Source organism: Cydia fagiglandana, chromosome 5, assembly GCF_963556715.1.
Source record: "Cydia fagiglandana chromosome 5, ilCydFagi1.1, whole genome shotgun sequence".
Classification (NCBI taxonomy): Eukaryota; Metazoa; Arthropoda; class Insecta; order Lepidoptera; family Tortricidae; genus Cydia; species Cydia fagiglandana.
Genome location: NC_085936.1, coordinates 5,062,983 through 5,090,455, shown reverse-complemented (window position 1 = coordinate 5,090,455; position 27,473 = coordinate 5,062,983). Strand labels below are relative to the sequence as shown.

Genomic DNA, 27,473 nt, shown 5'->3' with positions numbered 1-27,473 from the left:
GCAATATAATTCTGTACGTATATTTATTTAAAGAAAACAAAATATAACACATTTTTTCAGCTTATTTGATTTCAAAACGCATTCTATTTATTTTTTTATAATATTACCATAAGAAAAAATAATGACATACGCACGCAGATTACTTGTGCATGCGCAGGGTATTTTAGTAAATTGACAAACATAATTTGTTCTAAATTAATCATAGCCTTATATTCAATAAACGTACATAAACTTTGGCAGCGGTTGCTTTAAATTTTAACACATTTTAATGGCTTTAAGAAACAATAAGGAAAATGAATTTATTATAGTGGCAATATTTAAATCTCCTCCCAAAATATGTCGTACCAATACGGTTGATTGATTGTTCGCATATTTTGATTCACATTTTCAAAATAACACAGCGATAACTTCAGATTTTATTTAAACATAGAGCAAGTCATTATCTTAACTGAATTCTGAAATACCGGAGAAGTTTATTTGTCGTAATCATCGATTAGTTTTTTTACACTTTTCCCATTCCCGTTATTAGTTTTGTGCCACGTTCTTGTGGCAATTTATTGAATAAATTGGTTTAAAATGGTGCGCATTTTCTAATCTAAGGATAACAAATAAGGTAAGGCACCGATATTGATATTCTTATAGGTTTGCAATGAATCACTGGAGTCCCAATAAGTTATGCGGGTGGTGACATCAGAGGTGGAGCTGTCAATCGGATTGATATTTTAATGAAAGCAAGCCTCTCTGTGTTATATATTATATACTTAATAGTTGGGCTAATCTTTACTTTATGGACCGTCGATTTGGAGGGTGTGTTGGGTATGGGGGGTGGAGGGTGCAAAGGGCTACCCCCCAGTCCAACCCCCATGGCGCTGAACCCCATGGTTATGGAGATATCCATGGTTAAAGTTTGTATGAAATTACTATGAAATAAAGGAGAAATGTCATAGCAGATGTCGATAGGTGCCGTTTTGTGTTAATTTTTATACCATTTATATTACTTTTTATACTACACCACCATCCTCAAGGTCACCAAAATCTCAAGGTCACGAAATCTTATGGTCACCAAAATCTCAAGGTCACCAAAATCTTTGGTCACTAGAATCTCAAGGTCACCAAAATCTTTGGTCACCAGAATCTCAAGGTACCCAAAATGTCAAGGTTGCTTAAAACCGAATCAGAGCACCCCACTATCCACGTGGTCTTGTCTGTCCTACCCCTAGAGAGCAATTCCAAAACCGGAGGCGCGGAAGGAGGGCAGCCCTCGCCCGCCGTGACGGAGCGCGGGAACGAGCGAGGCGAGCGGCTGAGGCTGGTCGCCGAAGGCGACCAGTAAGCCGAAGCTGCGGAGCCGAGTGTAGTGAGCGTGCTTTGTCACGCGAGGGCGGAAGGGCTGCTCTTCCGCAGCGCCGGAGCTAACCCAGATCCAACAGCTTCACCCCCCTGCGCCCCCCCCACACCCCTCACCCCCTCCCCCTTCAAATTTTGCTGTAATCCCTTATTTCATAGTAATTCCATACAAACTTTAACCATGGATATCTCCATAACCCATGGGGTTCCGCGCCATGGGGGTTGGACTATGGGGTAGCCCTCTCCCCCCTCCCCCCTCCCCATCCCAAAAATCGACGGTCCACAAAGTAAAGATTTACTGGCCCGGGTCTAGGGTGGCAAGATATTAGGTGGTAAATTGTGACAAAAAATTCGCTTGATGATAACAAGAAATAACTCAAAATGTAGACAATATGATGGGTGCTGAGTAAGGGGCAGCCACAGGGCCTGGGGCCTAGGGCGGCAAAGACTGCAAATCCGCGACTGCCTATGGTATAAGTGGTTCAAGGTCTAGGCTTGCTTTTTGCATTTTTAACCCCCAATGCAAAAAAAAGACACTCCTCTTTTTATATGATTGAGTTCCCTTTAGTGTTAGATTCTACCTGTTTTAATCAAACAAAAGAGGGAAGTGTTTCACTGAGCAATGAACCCTTTTTTGCTACTATTTATTTATTTATTTATTTATTTAAAACTTTATTGCACAAAAGAATAACTTAATGTACAAAAGGCGAACTTAATGCCATGAGGCATTCTCTACCAGTCAACCTTAAGGCCAAGCAGAAAATATTGTAGGCGGTGCATTAGAAAACCAAAAGAGAACTTATCTGGAAACAAAATATATACAATGTACATACATACATATATCACACGATTCTTTAATAAATATGGCATTAATACATAAATATAGATTAATAATACATACATATATATATACATACATATAAAATATATAGATATTATACGACTTGTCAGACAGATACTTAATTCTTCTTTGAACTGCCAGCAAAGAAATCACGCACAGATTTTTTAAAAGTATACTTGTTAGGTGCTTTCCTAATGTTAGGGGGAAGACCACCTACACACTATCACACTGAGGAATAACATGTATTTTTTTCTTTAATCTTATAAATTGCTATTTTATATAGATAACTATTTATCTGTAAAAAATGTGTTACATATCAGCCTTTTATCGCTCACTGTTGAGCATAGGCCTCTCTTCAAGTATGCCACTTATCCCGGTCTCGAGCCAATCTTATCCAGAAGTGACCCGCTGTCTTCCGAAATCTGTTAACTCTGCCATTTCATGTGATGTTGAATAGAAATGTTGTATGTCTATGTCTATTTTACTAATAAGTTATATTGTGTAAGTTGAATCATGATCCTTACAGAAGCAGCCATGTCGAGCATGTCAGACCGCAAGGCGGAGCTGGAGCGCAAGAAAGCAAAGCTCCAAGCTCTGAGAGAGGAGAAGGATCGTCGGCGACGCGAGAAAGAACAGAAAGATGCTGAGGAAGCGCTGGTAAGTTAGCAAAAACTGTTATATGGCGTGTCTTTTTTGTTAAATTTCTTTAAAAAATAATGAAAAGTAAATAATAATGTACTGTAATGTAATGTAATATTAATGCAGCACAGGCTACTAAAAACCTCAAAATTTAGTCTCTTTAAAAAAAAGGAATTTGTCTATGTGCCTCTATCATTTCTTTATAATGTAATAATGTACAACATATTTTAAAAATCTTAAAATAGGTGCGATCCATCTAGGCGTAATGTAAAGAAAACCGGCTAAATGCGAGTCGGACTCGCGCTCGAAGGGATCCGTACCATTACGCAAAAAACGGCAAAAAAGCACGTTTGTTGTGTGGGAGCCCCACTTATATTCTGTTACTAGCATTTGTTGTTATAGCGACAACAGAAATACATCATCTGTGGAAATTTCAACTGTCTAGCTATCACGGTACATGAGATACAGCCTGATGACAGACAGACAAACAGACAGTGGAGTCTTAGTAATAGAATCCCGTTTATACCCCTTAATTATGCTTCCTACTAAACAGCTGGTTTAAATTCCTTTAACTGTGGTAGGCAGCATCACAACTCCAATGGTTTGATGTAATCATTTCACACAGGCAAGAGCATCCACAACATCCAGCCTGGACAGCCGTCGCGACCTGGACGAGATGCTGTCCTCGCTCGGCGTAGCTCCCGTGAAGGACGTGCTGTCATCGTTGTCCTCCATGCAGTCGCTCACACCCCCGCAGACCGCCTCGCCGGAAACCAGCCTGCACACACACAGCCCTCCGCAGGGGTCAGTACATGACAGTCTATTTAGGTTGACTTCTTATCAACCCCTACACCAACAAAATCCGCAAAATCTTTCCAGCAATGACAGTCTTCTTCCTCGCGTTATCCCGACCTTTTTTGCCACAGCTCATGAGAGCCTGGGGTCCGCTAGACCACTAATCCCAAGAATTGACGTAGACCCTAGTTTTTACGAAAGCGACTGCTTACTGACCTTCCAACCCAGAGGTCTTAGGCCTTATTGGTATTAGTCCGGTTTCCTCGCGATGTTTTCCTTCACCGAAAAGCAACTGGTAAATATCAATAAATATCAAATGATATTTCGTACATAAGTTCCGAAAAACTCATTGGTACGAGCCGGGGTTTGAACCAGCGGCCTCCGGATTGAAAGTCAAACAAAGCAATGACAGTCTAAACTCAATACTAAAGTTTATAATCAAGATTAAAATCTCAAGGTCACTTTTTGGCTGGCTATTTTAGATCCCTGGGACTAGAGATTGAAATGATTGCTCTTGGTTACAGGGCACCTAAGAAAGCAGCTCAGCTGCAGATCATATCCGTGCAATCTACAGACATTCCTCCTAAAGAGAATGTCACCTACGCTAAGCAGACTCAAACCACCACATCGGGAATAACTGAGATCAGAGATGGTAAGTTTCCCGAACTATTTAAAACATAGTCCATTTCTTGGGTATAAAATGTTATGATATGAAACATATGTGTAATATTTTGGAACAAAAGAGAACCAAAAAAAGTACCTAATAGTAATGATGGATCTAATTCAGTGAGTCAAAAGGACTCGACTGAAAAAAATTACATTAGATTTGATGACTTTGTTTTTGGCAAATGGGTCGCTGAACTATTTCTTTTTGTTATTCTGTCCCATCAGCCAGGAGACAATAGTAGCATAGTTTGTTAGAAGAACTACCCCATTATGGAAAGGCCTTATAACTACCAAAAAATTCAAGTTTGGTTCATTTAAATACGAAAAAACTAGTAAGTATTTTAAGAGTGACCCAGGAGACTGTAACCATGGCAACTTTGTGGTGAAAGGACCATTTAATTACGTCCAAGTCAACTATATTATCAAAGTTTTTAAAGACTATTAAGGGCTCTCCACTTTTAGTGCCTGAATCACGCGCGTATCGTATCCGTAAGCGCGAATTGTGGATCCGATGCGTACATTTTACGCACCTTTATTTCGCGGCTTGTCCTCGATTTTTCGGAAACTACTATCATCGCCTCCTCATTGGCTCGCGCTTCGTGTCTGACCACAACTTTTGCGTCTGATACACTCACTAAATGTGGAGGGCCCTTTAAAGAACATAGCAAAATTTTGGGGTGTTGTGTACTGAAACTTATTTTGATTTTCGTATAAAGGGTCGACTACTGTAAAGTTTATCAATACATTAATCCCATTGTGAATTTTTGTACATTTGCAGTTTTGTTGAGCTTACCAAACCTGATTGTAAATAAGGTATTTTTCTCATAAATTATATTAGTGAACTTACTATGTTCTGTCAAAGATGGCATATGCCTTTCTCCCTACGACTCATTGAGAGGGAAATTGATTTGGTAAGAGCAACATTATTTTGATGATTTTCTTTTGCTCTTTTTTAAGAACTGCATTGAAGTGAAGTTCAATTAACAGTGATGTCGGGTGCTGGTATTAACTAGGCCATTTGCAAATATTTTAACTTTAATTTTTAACCCACTCTCTTCTTTTTGCGTTCTAATTCTAACCCACCTAATTATTAACACATTTGCATGCATTACCATGATTTTTAAATGTTATTTGTCAATAAATCTGAACCACAGATCTTATTAGATTAGTAATTCACACCATCTGTATATACAAATACATCTATGTAGAACTGTTTAGCCTTTGACGTCAATACGTATTTTACGTAGAAACTTGGTGTATTATAGACTAACCCCCTTATTCATAAATGTCTACTAAAGTTGACAATTCGATAAGAATCGTTTGTCCCTTTCGATCATACCAATACGTCGGAAAGGGACAAACCATTATTATCGGCTTGTCAACTTTAGTAGACGTCTATGAATAAGGGGGTAAGATTTCCTCTTTGTACTATTACTTGTATAAAAAATGTTTATATATTAGTTTAATTAGAGAAAAGATGTTAGAATAAAATCAAATTGAATAGATTTTTTTACTAACGTGACAAAACTACGCATTTACCAGGAGTTACACGGTTATCACACTGATGTAGATACGCTCTCCGGTCGGTGTATGAGCGAGAGAGCACAATGAACAGCAAGCTGCAAAAGTGCATACCTACTATGCACTTTCGCAGCTGGGCGTAGGTATGTATATAGCGGTGTCCCCCTCCCACACCGGACCCGCGTTCTAGTTCGCATCTAATGTGAAGACCGGCTTAGTACATTATCATTTATAGGCTTTATAGCCAGAGTCAAAACTTTTCGGCAAATTCATTTAAAGCTCTAGGTTTGCCTGCAAGTGCGTTATAATTTAACCCCAACATTTTGTAACATTCATTTAATCAATTTTTATTTGCAAGTGCCGCCTCTCATAACCAATGGCATCTGTAGTCCGACAGTATTTACTTTTCGCTCTTTTATGGCTCCTCTACACGATGGGCCAACGCCGGCCACTCCAAGGGACGCAGCCATGTGGTAGAATGAGATAGCAATATCACTTGCTCCCTCTAACGCATAAATGCGTCCCTTGGATTGGCCGGCGTTGGCCCATAGAGGAGCCATTATTGTTTTGGCATTTCATCTTGCTGTCTGCATTAAACTATTTTTGGTAAATTTATAAATCTAAACAGTTCGTTAAGCTATTTGCACTGAACTGGCAGCGGCAAAGTATGGCAGTGGCACTATAAGCTACACTTTGTGGCTGCCAAATCTGTACAGACTGCGTAGGCGCACTATTTACTCGTAGTTGTTCGCTGTTTAAAATATCTTTAGAGGATAGTGGACAATACACTTCTCATACCGACATATCGTCCCATTCTCCGTTCTGGATGTTAACTATTATTATAGATAATATTTTTACTCAATTTAATGTACATACCTAGGTATATTAACCACAAGCTCCTTCGTTTTTTTATTCGATTTTTTAATTTATTATAGTAGTTAATAGGAGCGAATAAATTGCGAACAAATTTTTGAAAGGGATTCTTACTCTCAAATATCAATTAATAAGAAATCGAAAAAGGGTAACGAAGGACCATAACTGTAACTGTGTTAAAATAGAATTAAATTGTGTAAAAATATTTTCTATCAGTACTGTTTATCCAGAAAGGAACTATGTTTGTAAGGAGAAGGAGTTGCACACTTTCTTCTTAATATTAAAAAAAAACAGGAACTGCTAACAAATGTCAATAGCATTGAAAATACACCATATTATTTTAGCAAATAGAGGATTTTTTGTATCTTTATCATATTTAATTCAGACCGCAAGTATCATTCGAAATTCAGTTCGTCTAACAACCATTTTATGTTGATAATATCGTGACGTCCCTGTGTGTTGGCAAAAGTAAATACTGTATGAATGTTTGGTGCAATGTTTGTGTTCGTGCTGACATAAAACAAGGCTCTTCCAATGCGTCACCGCTTGCAGGATACATGGAGGACTGGTGGAGGCCCCGCAAAGGTAAACAATACTTTATAACGTTGGAATAGAGTACAATTTTCCATTACTTGAAATCTTGAAACTCCAGTTGCTCAAGCAACAAAAAGCAATTAAAAAAATACCCACAAGGTGATTTGGTGTTACTTCAAATGACATAATTCTGGAAAACTACAATGTAGTGCATAACCCTTTATGCTTATTACCATCGTATTTGAACAGAAACGTACGAACATGTCTTGCTATTTCAGTCGGTCAATCAGTATTTGATTATAGTTCAGTTAATATTTAGTATATTATCATATCACGATTAGATAACCTTGGAAAATTGTAATTCAATTTTTTTTTCTCATTGTTTTTGGGCCTTAAAAAATGATTAAAATACATTCAAATGGGTTGATTTTCTTTACCAAAGATAGAAAATCCATATTTTTATATTGAACATTGCATGAATTTGTGATAATGTGTGTGACTTGAAATATTTTTGGCATTTCAACTCGGGATGAAAACGTGTCACAGCACGTCTCATTGCATGGGGTCCATCCATAACATCATTAACAAATTAATGAACACCCTACTCGAATACTTGCGGTTAGTTAAAAAAAATTGTTAAATATTACCAAAGAGATTTTGATGTAGAGGCGGATTGTCAAAGTAAAATTTGTTGCCATAGGTATGGCGCCATCTGTGAAAGAGCTCTTGTAACCCATTTACAGGATAAATTTAATAATTATAAGATGATTCTTTTGGGATCCATTTTATGTACAAACAATTTTTTTGATAATGTATTTTGGTGGTATGAAAACAACTCGGACTTACATTTCAGTATTGTATGTATGTATGTCACTTTATTGCACATCAAGAGTATTGATATTGTTATCTCACTGAACTGTATTTTTATATCCCAAATACTAACGATTGATTCTATCTACTTAAATATCTGGTGTTTTTTTTTTACAAAAATAACAGTTGGGTTAGGCAGATTGAGTAGTAAATTGGTTTGTTAAACTGTTTTATTAGTAACGGATATAAAAACAGACATTAAACTTTTATGAGGCAGTGAGAGCTAGTTTATAGTTCAGATTTGTCAAATTTTAGCTAAATAATGAACTCATAACAGCATACCTATACGTTTTTTTTTGACTGGCCGCAATCATGTCATTTGTGAATATCATCCACATAAGGGTTTAATGTAAATATAATCGGGGCGCAATATATTAAGACACACGTAGATATACCGAGTTTCGCCACACGCTATATTGACTGACGAAAGTGTTTATTTTTTGTCTCGTTCTAGCACACGCAACCGACTACTACGGTAAGTCATTATTCCTCCCGTTTGTTTAACCGTTAACGTTTTATCTCTGTCTCATAACTTGGTGTCGGTTGTAATATATCTAATAGTTTTCATCTCGATAGTTGTAAATAGACTATCCACGCTTCTAGTTATTTCCTACTAACACGGTTTAGGCGATAATTTCAGATTACTCGATATAATGGGTCTGGCAACTGTCAAAGATGTGTACAGATGGCGCCAGCGTTGCGTCGAGCAGCAGCCATAGAGTTGATTAGACGCCGACGTTCGGGAGACGCTATATTTTTTTTTATAGTGTGGGGTGGCCCTTAAGAGCTAGCATCCGGGCCATGAAAAAAAAACAGAATTAGACAATATTCGTAGGATTGCCAGGAAAAAACGCGCTGGCGCCACCTGTAAAACTTCAACCGGCCAATCCCATTCGATCATACAAGCAATTTTTTTTTATCAAGAAATCTGAAATATCTAAGGGTGGGGTATTGAGACGAGTGAAGTGTAAGTTCAGATGTCCGTCGTGTCAGATGTGGCCTTCCAGAGTTCTCCACACGACGCAGTATATATCACGGCCATATCAAATATATGTGTACCTATCTCTATGGTGGAAGTATGGGGCGCCGTATCATCTCACGCTCTCGAACTAACAAGCACCGATCTAACGTCATGCTGTACATTGAGCACTGTTTGCTAAATCTATGTATAGTGTTTTTTTATATAAAAAGATACTGACATTTTTTGTTTTTTCCTCCCTTTTTCAAGATGAGTACAATCTAAACCCGGGTTTAGAGTGGGAGGACGAGTTTACAGGTAGGTTTCAAGTCGGAACAAGTCTTTGTGATACTAATACTTGCCCTTGGTAGCGCCTGTCACAGCATGTTTGTGTTGTAACATACATCATATCTATATATTTAACGCTATTTATATGACTTTAGATGCTAACAACAACATTTAACGGCACATAGCTGATATTAATTCATACGTAGGTTGTATACTGGATATATTTTGAAATGGTAGCTTTTAGTTTTGATTTAGTGCTTACGAAATTTAAAATATCTACCGTGAATTTATACAAGTGATTATAAATATCCTGTATGCATGCAAATTGACAAGAGTTCAATATATTTTCGAAGTAATCTTGTCACCGCGTTTTTTTTTAATTGTTACAAACCAGATACAAAATATGTTGCATGTAACAGAACATCTGTGTGAATGCATGACACAAATCATCTTATATCTAGTAAGATATGATTTTATTTATATTTTTATACGTATATAAATCATGTATCTCTCTAGTGGAGAGCTCAGGAAGTTTGTTTGTGCATTCTAGTTTATTTAAGCTATCACAGTGTTGCTTTTTAATGATAAGCTAGATTAAATATTTGTAGTCTCACATCAAGTTTTTTTTGCGCTTATACATTCCGTTAAGTTTTTCCATATAAAAATAAACTATGCACTTAATATAGAATGAATGCAATACTACTGCTTGACCGTTCAAAATAACTAACTAAAATTTTGAATTAATTTTATTCTTGTATAATAAAATATGTTATACGTTTATTGGCTGTTTTAACGATTTATTAGCATACTGTACGCAAACTCATAAAATGGTTTATTAAGCTACATGGAATACTTACCGGAATCGTATAAGTTATATTCGACGATAGAATGAAAAGATTCTCGCTTCATTTGATATTTCAAACGGAAATATAGCTAGTATCCTTCCTGCTTTCAAGTAGATTCTAAACTCTGATAAATTTTAACTACACAATTTACACATGGGATCCTGTTTGTCACAACGAAATTTAATTCCGATATCGTTGTTGTTGTCCAAAGGCACCCCTGAGGTGTAAAGGGCCTTCACAAGCTCGCGCCACGCCTTCCTATCTTCAGCGAGCGCTCTGGCGAGGCTCCTCAATCCATCCTTTAATTCCAATGAGTTTTACATATTTTTTATTACATTATGAACCTTTACAATTTAAATAAATAGATTATTGTTGTGACAAATATGATACTTCTTACATTTCGGGAATAGCTACAGTAATTTGTAACTTTTATATTACGATTTAATTTAGTGTCCAATACATAGATCAATAATAAAATAACTTGAAATATGGCCAAAAGTCTTTATAGCCCGATTAGACGTCGTTTTTCTTTTAATTTATTTATTTTAAACATTGTTAAGAAAAACAGCTTTACAAATTGCTGCGGCTATTCTTTTTCAAACATAATTTCTAGGATTGACATTCTCATACATAATTTCTGTCATTTTCACCGTAGCTCAGTCTGCTCAGTAATGTATTTGGTTCACTTTGTGCTAACACTCCTCAGTAATATTATACATTCAGTTTAACACTTTTTCATCATTCTATTAGATTCATGTTTTAGCTAGCATTATACCTACCTAGAGGTATGTATGTAGCATTTACAATACTTACATAGTATAATATTAATTCATTGCATTACAAAGTTAGTAATTTTCGATACGTTGAAAAACTAACAGATAATGTTCACTTGAATAACACATTTTCATAATTAATTGTTGTATGCTGCATAGATACTTGTATTGGTTTGTTTCAAGAGTAAATATTTCCATTCACCGTAGCTACATCACACGTATCATAAAAAACTACACAAATACTACACTAAACAAATATTTTTGTGAAGTTTTATCAACAGGTACCTTTATTCTAAGCGTGGAACAATTTCTTAATTCGATTCTTAAACTATTTTATTAAAAACTTCACAAACATATTCCTGTAATAGAAAACCGGCTGATTTATTTTTCGAATAAGTAAACATTTTTATTTTTAAACCACATTCACCTACGTTTTGAACCTTAAAAACGAAGCGTTAAGGCTCTCTTTCCCGCGTCAATAAATCAGCCGCCACACACACCCACCCCCCCGGCAAGGGCCATTCTTATTCACCGTCCAGTGCTTACATTCGACGGCGACGCGGCTCGGCAAGGCGACGAGGACGATGCGTTCCACGGCAAGCTCCCCCCCGGCATCCTGCCCCACGGCCTGCCGACGGTTAAAGAGGTCCAGCCTGCGGTGACTGCTGCGCCGCCGGAGAAGAAAGAAGAGGAAAAGGAGAAGAAAGGTTAGCATTACACCAGACTTTTATACATTTAGGCCGCAAACTGGACGCACGTGGCGCCCACGCCGCTGTCTTCTAAAACAGGTTCAATCTAGGCATTTTGATCGTGCCGCTCGTTGCCGGTACGAGTGGTGGTTCGCGCCCCTAGCGCCGTGCGTCCAGTCCGCGACCTTACTTATCGATATTTTCGCGAAATTTACTACGGTTAGCTATAGCCTGGTTTGGATAGACGGTAATGTTGTATTGTAACTTCGGCTCCCTTGCAGCAGAAAGTGATTGAATGACGACCAAAGAAGTATCCAGAGGACGAGATTCCTTAGTTATAGAACCTTAGGTGCTTAGCTACTTCGTACTAATTTAAAATATGATCTGTGTCATCATCATCATCATCTCAGCCTATATACGTCCCACTGCTGGGCACAGGCCTCCTCTCGAGCGCGAGAGGGCTTGGGCTATAGTCCCCACGCTAGCCCAATGCGGATTGGGGACTTCACATACACCTTTGAATTTCTTCGCAGATGTATGCAGGTTTCCTCACGATGTTTTCCTTCACCGAAAAGCGACTGGTAAATATCAAATGATATTTCGTACATAAGTTCCGAAAAACTCATTGGTACGAGCCGGGGTTTGAACCCGCGACCTCCGGATTGCAAGTCGCACGCTCTTACCGCTAGGCCACCAGCGCTCTTTGCTCTGTGTATTTTATTTTTAATATGGTACAAATTTATTTAACATTCTCATGACAGACAAAATCTACAACGCAGGCTTAGTGAACTCAAGCGCTCAGGCAGGGCTCGGTAGCCATACCATAAAAACTAAATAAATTTAACCCCTGATACTTAGGGCATACTGAAAATTCCTGGACTAGACACTTAAATAGAAAAAAATAAGATATCTCATATATCAGAATCCAGAAACTTTCAGTGGGCCATACTGAAAGTTTCTCGATTCTGGCGTAATGCAAGCTCACTTCCAGTTCGCGAGCTGAGCGCCGACGAGAAGCACACCATCATGCTGTCGGCGGAGTTCCAGCGCTTCATCACCAAGGCCGGGCGTGTCATCGAACGGGCGCTCGGCGAGTCCGTGGACATCTACACTGATTATACCGGCGGCGGCGACGGCGATACAGCGCAGTGAGTGTAGCACAACAGACAGTTCCAGGGTCTATCACTGAGAAACACACCATCATGCTGTCGGCGGAGTTCCAGCGCTTCATCACCAAGGCCGGGCGTGTCATCGAACGGGCGCTCGGCGAGTCCGTGGACATCTACACTGATTATACCGGCGGCGGCGACGGCGATACAGCGCAGTGAGTGTAGCACAACAGACAGTTCCAGGGTCTATCACTGAGAAACACACCATCATGCTGTCGGCGGAGTTCCAGCGCTTCATCACCAAGGCCGGGCGTGTCATCGAACGGGCGCTCGGCGAGTCCGTGGATATCTACACTGATTATACCGGCGGCGGCGACGGCGATACAGCGCAGTGAGTGTAGCACAACAGACAGTTCCAGGGTCGAAACACACCATCATGCTGTCGGCGGAGTTCCAGCGCTTCATCACCAAGGCCGGGCGTGTCATCGAGCGGGCGCTCGGCGAGTCCGTGGACATCTACACTGATTATACCGGCGGCGGCGACGGCGATACAGCGCAGTGAGTGTAGCACAACAGACAGTTCCAGGGTCGAAACACACCATCATGCTGTCGGCGGAGTTCCAGCGCTTCATCACCAAGGCCGGGCGTGTCATCGAACGGGCGCTCGGCGAGTCCGTGGACATCTACACTGATTATACCGGCGGCGGCGACGGCGATACAGTGCAGTGAGTGTAGCACAACAGACAGTTCCAGGGTCTATCACTGAGAAACACACCATCATGCTGTCGGCGGAGTTCCAGCGCTTCATCACCAAGGCCGGGCGTGTCATCGAACGGGCGCTCGGCGAGTCCGTGGATATCTACACTGATTATACCGGCGGCGGCGACGGCGATACAGCGCAGTGAGTAAACAGACAGTTTCAGGGTCTATCACTGACAAGCCATACGAAGCCAGCCAAGGGCATCAAACTACACCGCTTGGGCTCAAATCCAAGGCGGTTTTCACATTGCATGCGAATCCGCACGCCGCTCCGGTGTTGTTCTATAAGTGCCTTGTGGATAACTTCACACACGCGGAAGATGCAGGTTGGGAAAACCTCAAAACAGCTTAGTAGACCGATGATCTAGTGACTATTAGACCATAAAGATAAGTTATTTTGACACCATTGAAGTTTATAATTTTTCATGCCATCTGCATGTAATCTTCTGGGCACGAATCTAACTGGCACTTATCGATGTACTCGACTACTTGGTTTAACCCTTTAGTTTAGTCCGTAGCGGCATCATACTTGCCATCATACTTAACAAAAACGCATCTCTACTATAAGAATTACGGTTCTAAATCGAATGACTAAAAGGAATGTCAAATGGTTAAAAATTGTCATCAAACTCAAACTAGTATTACCTCCGCAGGGACGACAAATCCGACGCGCGTTTGTCCCTTGTGCGCACGTTCTACGACGAGCGCTGGTCGCGCGGCCGCTGCGTCACGTGCCTCGACTGGTCCGCGGCCCATCCTGAGTTACTCCTGGCCTCGTACCATAACAGTGATGACGCACCACATGACCCAGACGGCGTGTGTCTGGTGTGGAACACCAAATTTAAGAAGACGACGCCGGAAGATGTGTTCCACTGTCAGTCGCCAGTTATGAGTGCAACATTCGCCAGGTTAGTTGATCAGTTAAGAAACTCTTCTAGATCTGTCTAGTCTGGGCTGTAGTCCACCCTGAGTTACTCCTGGCCTCGTGCCATAACAGTGATGACGCACCACATGACCCAGACGGCGTGTATCTGGTGTGGAACACCAAGTTTAAGAAGACGACGCCGGAAGATGTGTTCCACTGCCAGTCACCAGTTATGAGCGCTACTTTTGCCAGGTTAGTCCAGTGTAAACTGCCATCTCTTTTAGAGTCTTAGATATGTTTTGGTCCGCGGCCCACACTGAGTTACTCCTGGCTTCGTACCATAACAGTGATGATGCGCCACATGACTCCGATGGGGTTTGCGTGGCGTGGAACACGAAGTTTAAGACGACGCCAAAAGATGTGTTCCAATTTCAGTCGCTGGTTATGAGTGCCACATTTGGCATCATAGTTAAAATATTAGTTACTAGCTTTTGCCCGCGACTTCGTACTGCTGCGCGTAGTAGAATAAGCGCCTGGATAAAATCTAATAGCAATTCGAGCATAATATGCTTAATTGTTTACACCAATTAACAGGTACTTCATTAATTTTCTCATTTCCATCCCCCTTTTCACCCTCTTTAGGGATGACTTCTGACATAAAAACTATCATATGTCCTTCCCCGGGACTTAAACTATCTCTATGCCAAATTTAAACTAAATCCGTTCAGCGGTTTAAGCGTGAAGAGGTAACAGACAGACAGACATACACACTTTCGAATTTATAATATTAAATTAAGTATGGATTATTATACATCTGTCTATTCTGGTCTGCAGCATACCATGATAGTGGTAATAAAACAACTGAATTTCAATTATTTTTGTCAGGTTCCACCCTAACCTGATCCTTGGCGGCACGTACTCGGGCCAGATAGTGCTGTGGGACAACCGCGTGCCTAAACGCACGCCCGTACAGCGCACCCCGCTTTCATCGCTCGCACACACGGTAAGAAAACACTCACTTTGACCAAGCGTGCCAAGGGCCATATAGATGCTTAATTTTAATCAAATCGAGACCCTGACGCCTTAGAGCTTAAACATTCCTGCCTTTTGAATCTTTTGATTGAATGTCCATCCTAAAAATGTTCCTAATCTGCCAAGGCGACCCAAGCGAAGCGCAAGAAGACACTACCTATCTTTTCTCGAATCGCTTCGTAGTGTTTGTAATTTTGGTATGGATTATACCAGATAATCAAAATTCTCGGGATATGATATCAATATCGGACTTACAGTTGCCTCCAGAAACTCGCGAACTAAATTGACATGAGTTTGACAAATAAAATGATACCAGGAATAGCAAAGAAAAAATAGTCAGAGGTATATGTCGATAAAATGATATCGATAAGTATGATGCACTTACTACCCATGTGATAGTTATACGAGTAAAGGGGTCACAAACGATTTCGATTTGTATGAATGTGACGAGAAAAGTGCTTGATTCGATTGTAAGATTATGACGTTACCAATCAAATCAGGAGGTGCGGATGTGAAACTGACAAATTTCAATGTTAAGACGAAACCGGAGCTGAGTTTTAAATATTTTAGGTAAATATAGCCATGTCGCTAACGGAAGTGGCTCCTAAAACTAGTGCGATAAGGACAAGGCGAAAAATCCTGCGTAAAAATCTCAAAAATCGAGGTTTCGTACTCGACTGTTTAGTGTTTACTCCTCCAAAACTTAACCAATTAAATGATTATGATATTATCTGTACCGGACCGTTTTGCTTTTTTGGCTAATTGATAACAGTTTGGAATACTACGCGTTTCATTGCGGCATAGTCAATGAGGCCATTTTGGCCATTTTTGAAAGGCTCTAGCGCCTTAAAAAAACAAAAATATCAAAAAAAGCATAACGGTCCGACACATATATTGACAATATTAATCGGTGTTGAAAAAATCATTGCTCTAGCATCAAAACCCACGGAGGAAACAGTCGAGTACGTTTATTGTATGGAGATATGACCACTCCTGTTGTCTCTTAATATACAGGTTTGGGGGCAAGTTGTTTATATCAAGAGCTCGCGGTTGTCGCCATAAATCTAAAATTGGTGTTTTAATTTTATACAATGTGACCGCTAGATGAGATTGAATGATAATTAAAGTTAGACCAAGAAAAGTCTGCAGCGATTTTGATAGCCCACGCAGTGCAACTGTTATTTAATACGTCGTAATTTCATAGAATTTTGACGTTTAAAATAATACTTGCACTGCGTGGGCTATTAAATTCGCTGCAGACTTTTTTTGGTCTGACTGTATTTAAATTCTGACCTAATTGTCAACTTGAATGTCCAGTTTAGGGACTAGTCTTCTTTACAATCGAAGCAATAGGGATCACCGAGACGATTTAATTTTTACGTCCACACCACACAAAGTAAATGAGAATTTTTACGAGTATCTTATTTCCCCGTCTGGGTCGGCCTTATTTGTATTTTGAGCCAAAATCACTGTTTCTTCACCCACAACTTGTTACTCTAGCTGCAAGTTTTCCTAACAAATAAAATAAAATAAATATATTAAAATATTTATTTAATTACCTACAATATGTATATCCAATATCCTTGTGTCTATTATTATTAAATTGCACAATTTTCGAAATACCAAGTAACATTTGTAAAATAATTTAAATTACTTAAAGATACATTTTAACTGACCGCGCAACAGTAGCGCCGCTAGCGGTGAATTATCGCGTTATTCTCTAATTCAAACTTTTTTGAAAATATCGATATGAACAGCACTGGCCAAACTGTGGTATCATTTGTGCACATTGACCTGTCAATTTAGTTCGCGAGATTCTTGAGGCAACCTTAGTAAATATACAAAGTTTCAATTGCATATTTTCTGCATATTGTTCTATATACTTTAGATTTTGTTGATATATAAAAAAACGATTTCGTTAAACGGCTGAATCTAATGAGTAGTTGGTGCATGTAATCTACTGCAATGTTTTAGATAACAACTGCACATGCTACAAATTTCAATCCTCGCTAACAAATATTGTCTTTTCCATTTAGCACCCAGTGTACTGCCTATCAGTAGTAGGCAGCCAGAACGCCCACAACCTGATCTCGGTCTCCTCCGACGGGCGCATGTGCTCCTGGTCGCTCGATATGCTCTCCCAGCCACAAGAGACCTTGGAGCTGCAGCATCGTCAGAGCAAAGCTGTTGCTGTGACCGCTATGGCGTTCCCTCACGCCGATGTCAACAACTTTATCTTGGGGAGCGAGGATGGAAACATCTACACTGGTTAGTAAGACTTGACTACCTGTTTGAGACATGTATGGGTCACTAGATATGCTATCTCAACCCCAAGAGAACATAGAACTGCAGCATCGTCAGAGCAAGGCCTGTTCCGTCACCGCTATGGCGTTCCCTCACGCCGATGTCAACAACTTTATCCTGGGGAGCGAGGATGGAAACATCTACACCGGTTATTAAGAGACTTGGCTACCTGTCGAGTTATGTCCTCCTGGTTTCTCGAAGCAGCAGACAGCAGTCCCAAGCCCCGGGACCCGACCCGAATTTTCGTTGCAACTTGTATCATTTTGTCCCTGGTCGTTCGATATGCTGTCCCAGCCACAAGAGACCTTGGAGCTGCAGCATCGTCAGAGCAAAGCTGTTGCCGTCACCGCTATGGCGTTCCCTCACGCCGATGTCAACAACTTTATCTTGGGAAGCGAGGATGGCAACATCTACACTGGTTAGTAAGACTTTTGCTACCTGTTGAGACATGTATGGGTCACTGGACATGGGAAGGATCAAAATCAAAATCAAAATCAAAATATACTTTATTCATGTAGGCCTAGCAACAAGCTCTTATGAATCGTAATTAATCTTAATCTAATTATCAGAGCAATTTATTGATGTTAATATTATTCCATAATAAAATTGGATTATTATACATGTCAAATTTAACACTAAGAATTTCACAAAAGGATCGTCAATCAAAAATTGTATAAAAAAAATACTAGTCTAGAATTTCTAGAATAAAATCTAAATGTCAAAAAAAGCATAAGTAACAAACAAGTAGATAGTATTACATCGGAATATCCATTTCCTCATCAATAATCAAATATACCTAATAAATAAATAATCATTTCGAATAACAATTAATCCCACGTTGTATTATCATTCATGTAGTCCTGTGTGGTATAATAAGCTTTGGAAATAAGTTTACGCTTTACATAATTCTTAAATTTATTAATAGATAATTCAGTAATATGGTTTGGAAGTTTATTATAAAATCTTACACAATCACCCATGAATGATTTTTTAATTTTATGGAGCCGAGTGAAGGGCACTGCGAACTTATGTTTATTTCTAGTATTAATATTATGGATTTCACAATTTTTCCTAAAATTTACAATATTTTCATGTACATACAGAATATTCTCATAAATGTATTGACAGTGCACTGTCATTATGTCAATTTCCTTAAATTTATCTCTAAGTGAGTCTCTATGGTTCATTTTGTATATTGCTCGAATAGCCCTCTTCTGCAGAACAAAAATGGTATTTATCTCTGAAGCACCGCCCCACAGTAAAATACCATATGCCATAATGCTATGGAAGTAACTAAAATATACTAATCGAGCTGTTTTCACATCAGTTAACTGACGGATTTTGCTCACTGCAAAAGCTGCAGAGCTCAGTCTATTCGAAAGAGTAGCAATATGGGGACCCCACTGGAGTTTAGAATCTAAAGTTATACCAAGAAAAAATGTACTATCAACTAATTCCAATTCCTCATCCTTCACAATGACACTTGCTTGCACATGCCTTACGTTACTACTAGTGACAAACTTAATACATTTAGTTCTTTTTTCATTTAACATTAAATTATTAACATTGAACCAATTTACTACTTTTGAAATAGCATTGTTTACATCATTGTAAGCTTGTTGCTGTCGTTTGACTTTGAAAATAAGTGAGGTGTCGTCTGCAAACAATACTATATCATGGTGGGTCTTAACAAGGATTGGCAAGTCATTTATGTAGATAAGGAACAGGAAAGGCCCCAATATTGACCCCTGTGGTACACCCATAGAGACCAATGACCCCGGTGATCGCTGTCCATTCACATCGACCCTTTGTATTCTACCATTTAAGTAGGACTTAAGTAAGTTCAGTGCCGATCCTCTAACGCCGTAATAATGAAGTTTCCTGATTAATGTTTCATGACAAACACAGTCGAAGGCCTTAGATAAATCACAGAAGACACCTAAAGCATCTCGTGACTCCTCCCAGGCATCGAAAATATGCTTAATTAGCTCAACACCAGCATCGGTTGTTGAGCGACCCCGTGTAAAACCAAACTGCTTATTATGCATCAAATTATTAACGTTAAAATGTCGTACTAATTGAGAAAGAACTAATTTTTCAAAAATCTTGCTAAATGTTGGTAGCACAGATATCGGTCTAAAGTTAGTGGGGTCAGAGCTGCTACCAGATTTAAATAAAGGAATTACTTTACTATGTTTCATTAGATCAGGAAACTCACCGCAATCAACACTGTTGTTAAATATAACTACCAAGTCAGGCGCTACAATTTCTACTAAGGATTTGACAGCATGGACAGAGACTCCCCAGAGGTCACTAGTTTTTTTGACATTAATTGATTTAAACGCCTTTATTACATCTGAGGTACAAACATGTTCAAAATGAAGGTCTCTACAACACTCTGGAGCGTTATCTTTTAATAATGTAACAGCAGATGAGGGTGATGAATTTAAATCCTTAGTTGTAGATACTGGTACCTCGGTGAAAATTTTTTCAAATTCTGTAGCTACTTCTAAATTAGAATCTATAATTTTGTTATCAATGTTTAGTTTAAGTTCTTTAATTGTGTGTTTCGAACGACCAGTCTCCACATTTATTACTTTCCAGGTTGCTTTAATAATGTCTGGACTACTTTTTATTTTCTGACTTAGATAATTTCGCTTAGCTATATGACAATCTACTTTAAACTTCTTCGAATACGCCTTCACATGTTCTTTAAATTCATCACTCTGATTAAACCGCCGTTCCTCATATAAGGCATACAGTTCACGTCTTCTTTGATGTAAGTCCGCAGTAGCCCACTCACTAAAAACTGATGCACCACTAACTACGACCGATTTTGAGGTGAATATCGCATTATAATGATTCATAAAAGTGTGAAAGAATGAATTATACATACTATTAGGACTCATATCGGAAGACAAAAAGGGTAGCGCCTGAACTAAACTTAGCTTCATTCTTTCCACGCGGTCCGAGGTTACTGGTACAAAAGTTATTTGTTTTCTCATGGTATTTTTCCTAAATGCCTCAAATACCATTAATTGACCTAAGTGGTCAGATTCTAAATTGCTGATAACTTTTTTAGCAATAGGAAAAATATCTGTGAAAATATTATCTATACAGGTTGCACTAGTAGCAGTCACTCTAGTGGGCTCCATAAACATGTGGTTGAGATTACAAGATTTAAAAAGATTCAATAATCTACAAGACATTGTTGAATTTTCCATAATATTTACATTAAAGTCGCCGCATATAAGCAATTTCTTACTAGAAGATGATATTTTACGTAGGGCAGATTCCATTATGTTTTCAAATAATTCAAAATTACTTAATGGCGGCCTATACACACAGACAACAATAAATTGCTCTAATTCAACTGCACTTAGTTCTATAGTCCGTTCAACAGACATGGATACAATGTCCTTACGTTCCTTAAATTTTAACTGACTATTTAATATAATTAATGACCCACCATGTATGGAACTAAGTCTGGTGAACGAACTTCCCGCCTGGTGATTATTAAATTGGGGCATTAATTCATTATTATGTAACCAATGTTCAGTAAGACATAAAATATCAATATTAAAATCATTCAAAAAAATGCAAATTTTTTCCTCTAATACATTGAATATTTTGATGCACCAGGTGGATATACTTTCCATGTTTGCAGTTTGATCAGTTTACCAATGGATGTAGGTACGTACTTAGGGACTTTATTATCACATCACAGCCCCAGAACTAGAAAGTAAATATAATATTTACAACTTTCGCGTTTTGAACACCGCGACCACGACCAGTGAAACCTGTGTCAAAACGTCGGTTAATAAAGGTAATAAAATAAATTCGCGGTAGACCCGTCTATAAATCTGGAGGATTTATGCGTTCGATTCAGAGTACATTTTTTAGAGAACCGGTTTGTCTATTTGATCTTCAATATCTCATAACAATACCCCCCCGCCCCCCCCAGGTTGCCGTCACGGCCAACGGGCTGGTGTAACCGACATGGTGGAGGGCCACGCGGGCCCCATCACGGGGGTGGCGGCGCACCAGGCGGGCGGCGCCGTGGACCTCAGCCATCTCTTCCTCACTTCATCCATGGACTGGAGCGTCAAACTGTGGAGTCTCAAGGTATGTTGTCGTATTTATTAAATGGGTTTTTACTGTTGGGTATGTGTAACCTGCTGTCGTGGGGTGCCCTCATTAATAGTTCTCTACAGACTTGATCAGACCTTGGCCTACCTTGTAAGGGAAGATCCGTTACTTTCTAACATATACTTAAGAGTACATATTCTCGGAGCTTTCGAGGACCTGGAATCCCTTGCAGAATAAAAAATATTAAAACGAGTCACTCGCGTATTTTAAGTCGAAAATCGCTAGACATGTTTCACTCCGTACTTAATCGGGAGGTCGCGTTGGCGGAACGGCGCAGACTGCGGGCTGCAGCTCTCTGGTTGACGTCGGCAGCGGCAGGGGAGACAAGAAACTACCCTCGTTTTTAGCATATTGTCAAATGAAGGGTTGCACACAACACTCACTATGAAGCTTCGCTAAAGTCCACACAAATTATTTGCTAATTCAATTTCGCAGAAACTCCAAGAATAGTTTTGTCCATTGGTTTTTGCGCTAATTTGAACCTAATTATTACGAACGAATATCAATTCTATGTGCTCTTTATTATCGTTCAAATCGTATTGCAGGAGAACAAGGCCCTGTACTCGTTCGAGAACAGCGGCGACTACGTGGTGGACGTGCGCTGGTCGCCGACGCACCCCGCGCTGTTCGCGGCGGCCGACGCGCTGCGCCTCGACCTTTGGAACCTGAACCGAGACACCGAGGTACGAAACCCTCTTATAATTACACCTATAATTTGTCTGGTTAACTGTACTGCCCCATCTGCGATAGAATTTTTAAAAGTAAGTTCGGCTTTGCAAGCCGCATTCGAGCCCACGCTCGTATTTACTAGCTAGGGTCGCCGTTGCCGATTACGGCATGGATAGCTATATTTCCTTGACCACTACAAGATCAAAACGCTTTTCAGAAGTTTATATCTGTCGACTTCAGAGTTAAAGTTTCCTTCTTTGACTATACTTCGTTTTTTTTAGCATTAGAAAAAAGGTGAACAATCTTGACGTGTCTTTTTATTGAAAAACACTTTTTGTAAAATAAGTAACGTCGCTTCGCTCTTATCAGGCAGGCTTCTTAGCGATAAGACCGCCTGTTGTTACCTAGCTTTTAATATACATTTCATTTTCTATATATTTTTACCTGTATGGTACACAATAAAGAATATTTATTATTATTTGTATGTCTTTTCCATATCTCGGGACCATGGGGTCCCGGACCTTTGGGAGGCTTACGTGGGGCCGAAGCCAACAGCGCAGAGGCCCTTTAAGACACTTTAATCTAAAAGCAAGGGATACACGTGGCGGATACCATCCCCGAACGCACAATGTGATACATCCTGAGATGGTCCCCGCCAGGTGCAAAGACTATTGCAGTGCAGCACTTTTGTGCTGCGATGGGAACTAAGGTCATGGGTATAGATTTGAAAGTTGGATGGACTGGATAATGGGCTATGGGAGAGACTAGCGGACACCTGCCGTGACAATCAGTCTCAGAATTGTATAAGACAGGTGGTGACTCGCCAACTCATTGAGTGGGCCCCGCAATGGCCGCACGCACAGTGCGACAACAGGGCAACACTTTGGAGCGGCTGTGAGGTTGTCGAGAGGTGAGTCTGCGGTAGCCAGATCCCGGTAATCCGTTCAGCAGGCCGCCGGCGTTATGACATTTTACACTTCCAACCTGGAGCATAGGTCCCGCTCTTGCGACTCCACTCTGGCCGGCCAATCAAGGCAAGCACAGAGGCGAGGGCCAGATGACAGGGCCCTCTGGAATAGGGGTCCGCGGTGTCGCCACTCACCGTCAGCTCGCCACAAGCTGCCCCCGCGGGGTTATTATTATTATTATTGTATCTCCTTTTTGGACTTCACGGGCCTGTAAATACCGGTCTTTTGATAGGCTTGCGTGGGGATATAGATCCAACACGTAGAGGCCCTTTGGAGAGTTTTAATGTCATGTAGAACGCCTGCCACAGGCGCAACAATAGACACCCATGAACCGGTCGCAACAGGCATTGGAACTATTGTAGAAAAAGTGAACAGTATACCGGTTTATGGATTGATGTTTGGGTGGACAATGAGGCTGGGCTATTGTAAAAGAGGTCCGGACACCTGCCATAACAATGTTGACACCGTCATCGAGGCAGGCGGTGACTCGCCACTGACTAGATGGGCCCCTGAAACTGTCGTCGTAAAGACGACCAGGAGCAACATCGGTGTGAGCGGCTCAGGGGTGTCGAGAGGTGTGCGCCGCTTTCTACCCAGAACAGCCACTGTGCCAACTCGCGTCTTATGCATCTTTCACTTCTACCCCTGGAGCATATAGCTCTAGCGACTCCTCTCTGGACGGCCAATGAAGGCAAGCCAGAGCTGAGAGTCCTGCGGATCCCCTTGGGGTCCACTCCGACCGACATAGACACGCCGGAGACGGAGACCCTGACCGACTCTCGGGAGCACTCGGGTCCGTGGGGTCGTTACTTCCCAACAGCTCGCCACACGCTGCCCTGCGGGCTTATTATTATTATTATTAACGTCAAATATGTAACAATTATGAATCATATACGATTATTTATATGCTTTTGCTTTCATAAGTAATAGTTGTTGATTTTTAAAAAGCGTTTTTAATTAAAAGACACGTCAAGATCTTTTACTAATGCTAAAAAAACGAACTATAGTGAAACTAACCTGTAATTGTAAATGAATCATTCAAATCATTCAAAACTGTTATTGTAATGTTTATGTTCAGGTGCCCGTGGCGTCGATACAGTCGGAAGGCGGCGCCTTCAACCGCGTGTCGTGGACGCCGAGCGGCGCGCACCTCACGGCGGGCGACGACGCCGGCAAGATCTCCGTCTACGAGCTGGCAGAGGTACGTACAGGCGTCAGTAGCGATGTACGGATGTATGTATGTACAGTCAACTGTAAAAATATGGATGCACAAGTCATCTCAAAAATATGTCCCATAGCTCTTATGTCAGCGAATTAAGAACTATGGGACCGGAGTCACTTATTTGCTAATTAAAATTGACCCTTATCACCGAGCAAGACAGTTGATCATGGGAGATTAAAGAAAATGGTCCGAAATAGAGAAGCAAACCAGAGGTCTTACAGTATTGTCATAAGTTGACATATTGACTCATTGTACCGTTGGCATTATTGTGTAATTAGGTAATACGTTATTGCTCTCTTATGCTCTAGTTTCCTAGGATAGCGGTGCCGTCATATAGCGGCCGTCTCCATACAAATACTACGACATCCATATTTAGCCGTATTATTTAGTATGGAGATGGCCGCTATATGACGGCACCGAACCGAGCTTTAATTAAAACGAAATGCGATGCCCTAGTTTGACTTCTATTTCGGTCACTCTTTTTTGTTGAAGTACTCAGTCCGAATTCTATAAAGGCAAGTGGTACGCACACATTTTAAAAACTATGTAATGTAGAAAGAAGAAAGGTCAATACTCTAGTTATATATGCTGCAAATTCATCTGTTCCCGTTCGGTAGAATTATAACGCCGTATAGCAAAGTGACATAATTTTCCACAGTTCATTGCTGTATCAGATGTTCTGATACTTCCAGTTTTCATAATAAATATTTATTGTATTCCTGTTGCAGAGCGAATACCAGCCGCGACACGACGAATGGACCAAGTTCGTGTACACTCTGCAAGAGCTGCGTAATAACCAGGCGGACGAAGAAACCGACCGCCTCAGTCTGGCCAGCGGGCCTCCCAGCCTCACCAGTCTGGCTAGCAACCCGCTCCGATAAATACTGAACCCCCTTATTCATAAAACTTTACCGGCCTGATTTAGTTAAATTATGGTTCATCCCTTTCTTACAAATACATAAGTCAAAATGACAGATGGCAGATAAACAATTCATTGCTAAATCAGGCCAGTATCGCGTTTATGAATATGCTATTGTTTATCTTCCTGCTATTGATAGGTTTAGAACTCCAGAATAACAAGATGGCAAAACATATGTGGCTTAGGCTTCATGTGCAATAAAGACCTTTTAATCAGAATTTCAGATGGAAAGGACCTTAATGCACTTGAAGCATAAGGAGCCTTCTATGTTGGAAAGCCACATATTCCCAAAAAAGTTAAATACCTTGTCTACATGCTTCCCGTCGCACGCCTATTAGAATGCAGTTAAACGATAGAGGAAAAAACAATTGTATACCAGCCTTTAGCCCCACATAGTGGCGGCCTTTGGCTATGTATGCATATAGGTAAATGGGGTATTCATTCTCGCTTCTCCCATGGAATCGGATCAGCAAAAGGAACTACATACATAAAATTATTCTAAATTGAAAACTTCAAGGCCGTTTTTTAGATATAAAATATCAATTCTTCACAATATTTTTCTATTTCTTTTTTTACATTTAAATTACCAATAATGGCATTTACTTGCTGTCCTAAAAATACATATTAATTATACAGCGTAATTTATGTAATAAGCCTTTTTAAATTCTGTTTCCCATGTCTACTAACTAGTTTTTTTATTAATTACAATGAAAAGACGGAATAACTACATGTATCTTAAATAGAAATCGTATTAAAAGTTAAGTAAGGGTTGACGAGGACTGATAGATTATTTTGATATGGATGGCAGAGCTTGATAAGAGCTTGCGGCGTTAAGAACGAAAGTAAATTACTATCCAAAGTTTCTTGTAGATTTAGGGGCTTTGAATTCTAATATTATGAAAGCAGCTATACTATTCTACCTACTGTAGTTACTTACTAACCCCCTTATTCATAAACGTTTACTAAAGTTGAGAAGCCGATAATAATCGTTTGTCCCTTTCCGACGTATTGGTATGATGGAAAGGGACAAACGATTATTATCGGCTTCTAAACTTTAATAAACGTTTATGAATAAGGGGGTTAATATCTAAATGTTGAACATGTATCGATATTATGTTGCGGTGTTGCTGTATTTAATATCAAAAATATAGTTAGAGTTGGTGCAATGTTGTAAATAATTTGTTTCAATATCAATTTTGCTACTTTGAAGGAAAAACTGTTATGTAGCAATTTTATAAATTGGAAGATGTAATTATTTATTTTTGAATACAATCATAGTTGTTTCGTCAGTATATAGCAGTAAGCATAATATAACCGAGATTCATGTTATTACTTAGTAAAAGACAAGCTTAGATTTAGTGGTAATATTTCCTTTCAAGTAGGTACTTGTATTACGCTTTATAACATTTTATTGTATAAAATAAATAATAACAACATATTACAACAAGATTTTTATTTATTGCCTATCCCTAAAATGAGAAATATTTACTCAAAACATTTCTATATGGTGGTGATAACCACGAGTGATGGTGGTGCATGAAGCCTGCACCTCCACTTCAGCCATTCGGGAGACCCAAGCCCATAGACTAGGAATCCTCTAGACGTAGTTTAGAGCAATTATTTCATGCAACCGATGCTGCTAAAAATGCGGGGGTGCGCGGGACGAGGTGAGCGAAGTCCCGTGCCGTGATTGGTCCGTTCAAACGACGAACGAGTTCACGGACGTCACACAAAGACACTTTCGACTCGAACATGGAGTAAAATTACCGTATGCGTGAAAGCGGGGGTATCGCGACTATGCTCAGTCTAGAGGATGTTTTGTCTGTGCCCAAGCCAAA

The 27,473-nt window shown here is 39.9% G+C and overlaps 1 protein-coding gene across 1 annotated transcript; it reads left to right on the top strand.

Annotated features, from left to right (window-relative positions):
* Window positions 1-337: 337 nt before the first annotated feature.
* LOC134664338 (cytoplasmic dynein 1 intermediate chain) lies at window positions 338-27,071 on the top strand. Its single transcript, XM_063520910.1, has 16 exons — window positions 338-613; window positions 2,715-2,845; window positions 3,453-3,631; window positions 4,147-4,274; window positions 7,235-7,267; window positions 8,541-8,561; window positions 9,315-9,362; window positions 11,490-11,657; window positions 12,631-12,787; window positions 14,161-14,415; window positions 15,258-15,375; window positions 17,441-17,672; window positions 21,673-21,833; window positions 22,403-22,540; window positions 24,573-24,695; window positions 25,445-27,071. The coding sequence occupies exons 2-16, from the start codon at window positions 2,723-2,725 to the stop codon at window positions 25,595-25,597; spliced, it is 2,037 nt and encodes a 678-aa protein (XP_063376980.1). The 5' UTR covers window positions 338-613; window positions 2,715-2,722; the 3' UTR covers window positions 25,598-27,071.
* The last annotated feature ends 402 nt before the right edge of the window (window positions 27,072-27,473 follow it).

What these genes read in the sequence shown, in the direction of transcription:
- LOC134664338 (XM_063520910.1), top strand. Translation starts at nt 2,723, where the DNA reads ATGTCGAGCATGTCAGACCGCAAGGCGGAGCTGGAGCGCAAGAAAGCA. An exon ending in GGCGACGGCGATACAGCGCA is followed by an intron (nt 12,788 to 14,160) that starts GTGAGTGTAGCA and finishes TTACCTCCGCAG; the next exon opens with GGACGACAAATCCGACGCGC. An exon ending in ATGAGTGCAACATTCGCCAG is followed by an intron (nt 14,416 to 15,257) that starts GTTAGTTGATCA and finishes TATTTTTGTCAG; the next exon opens with GTTCCACCCTAACCTGATCC.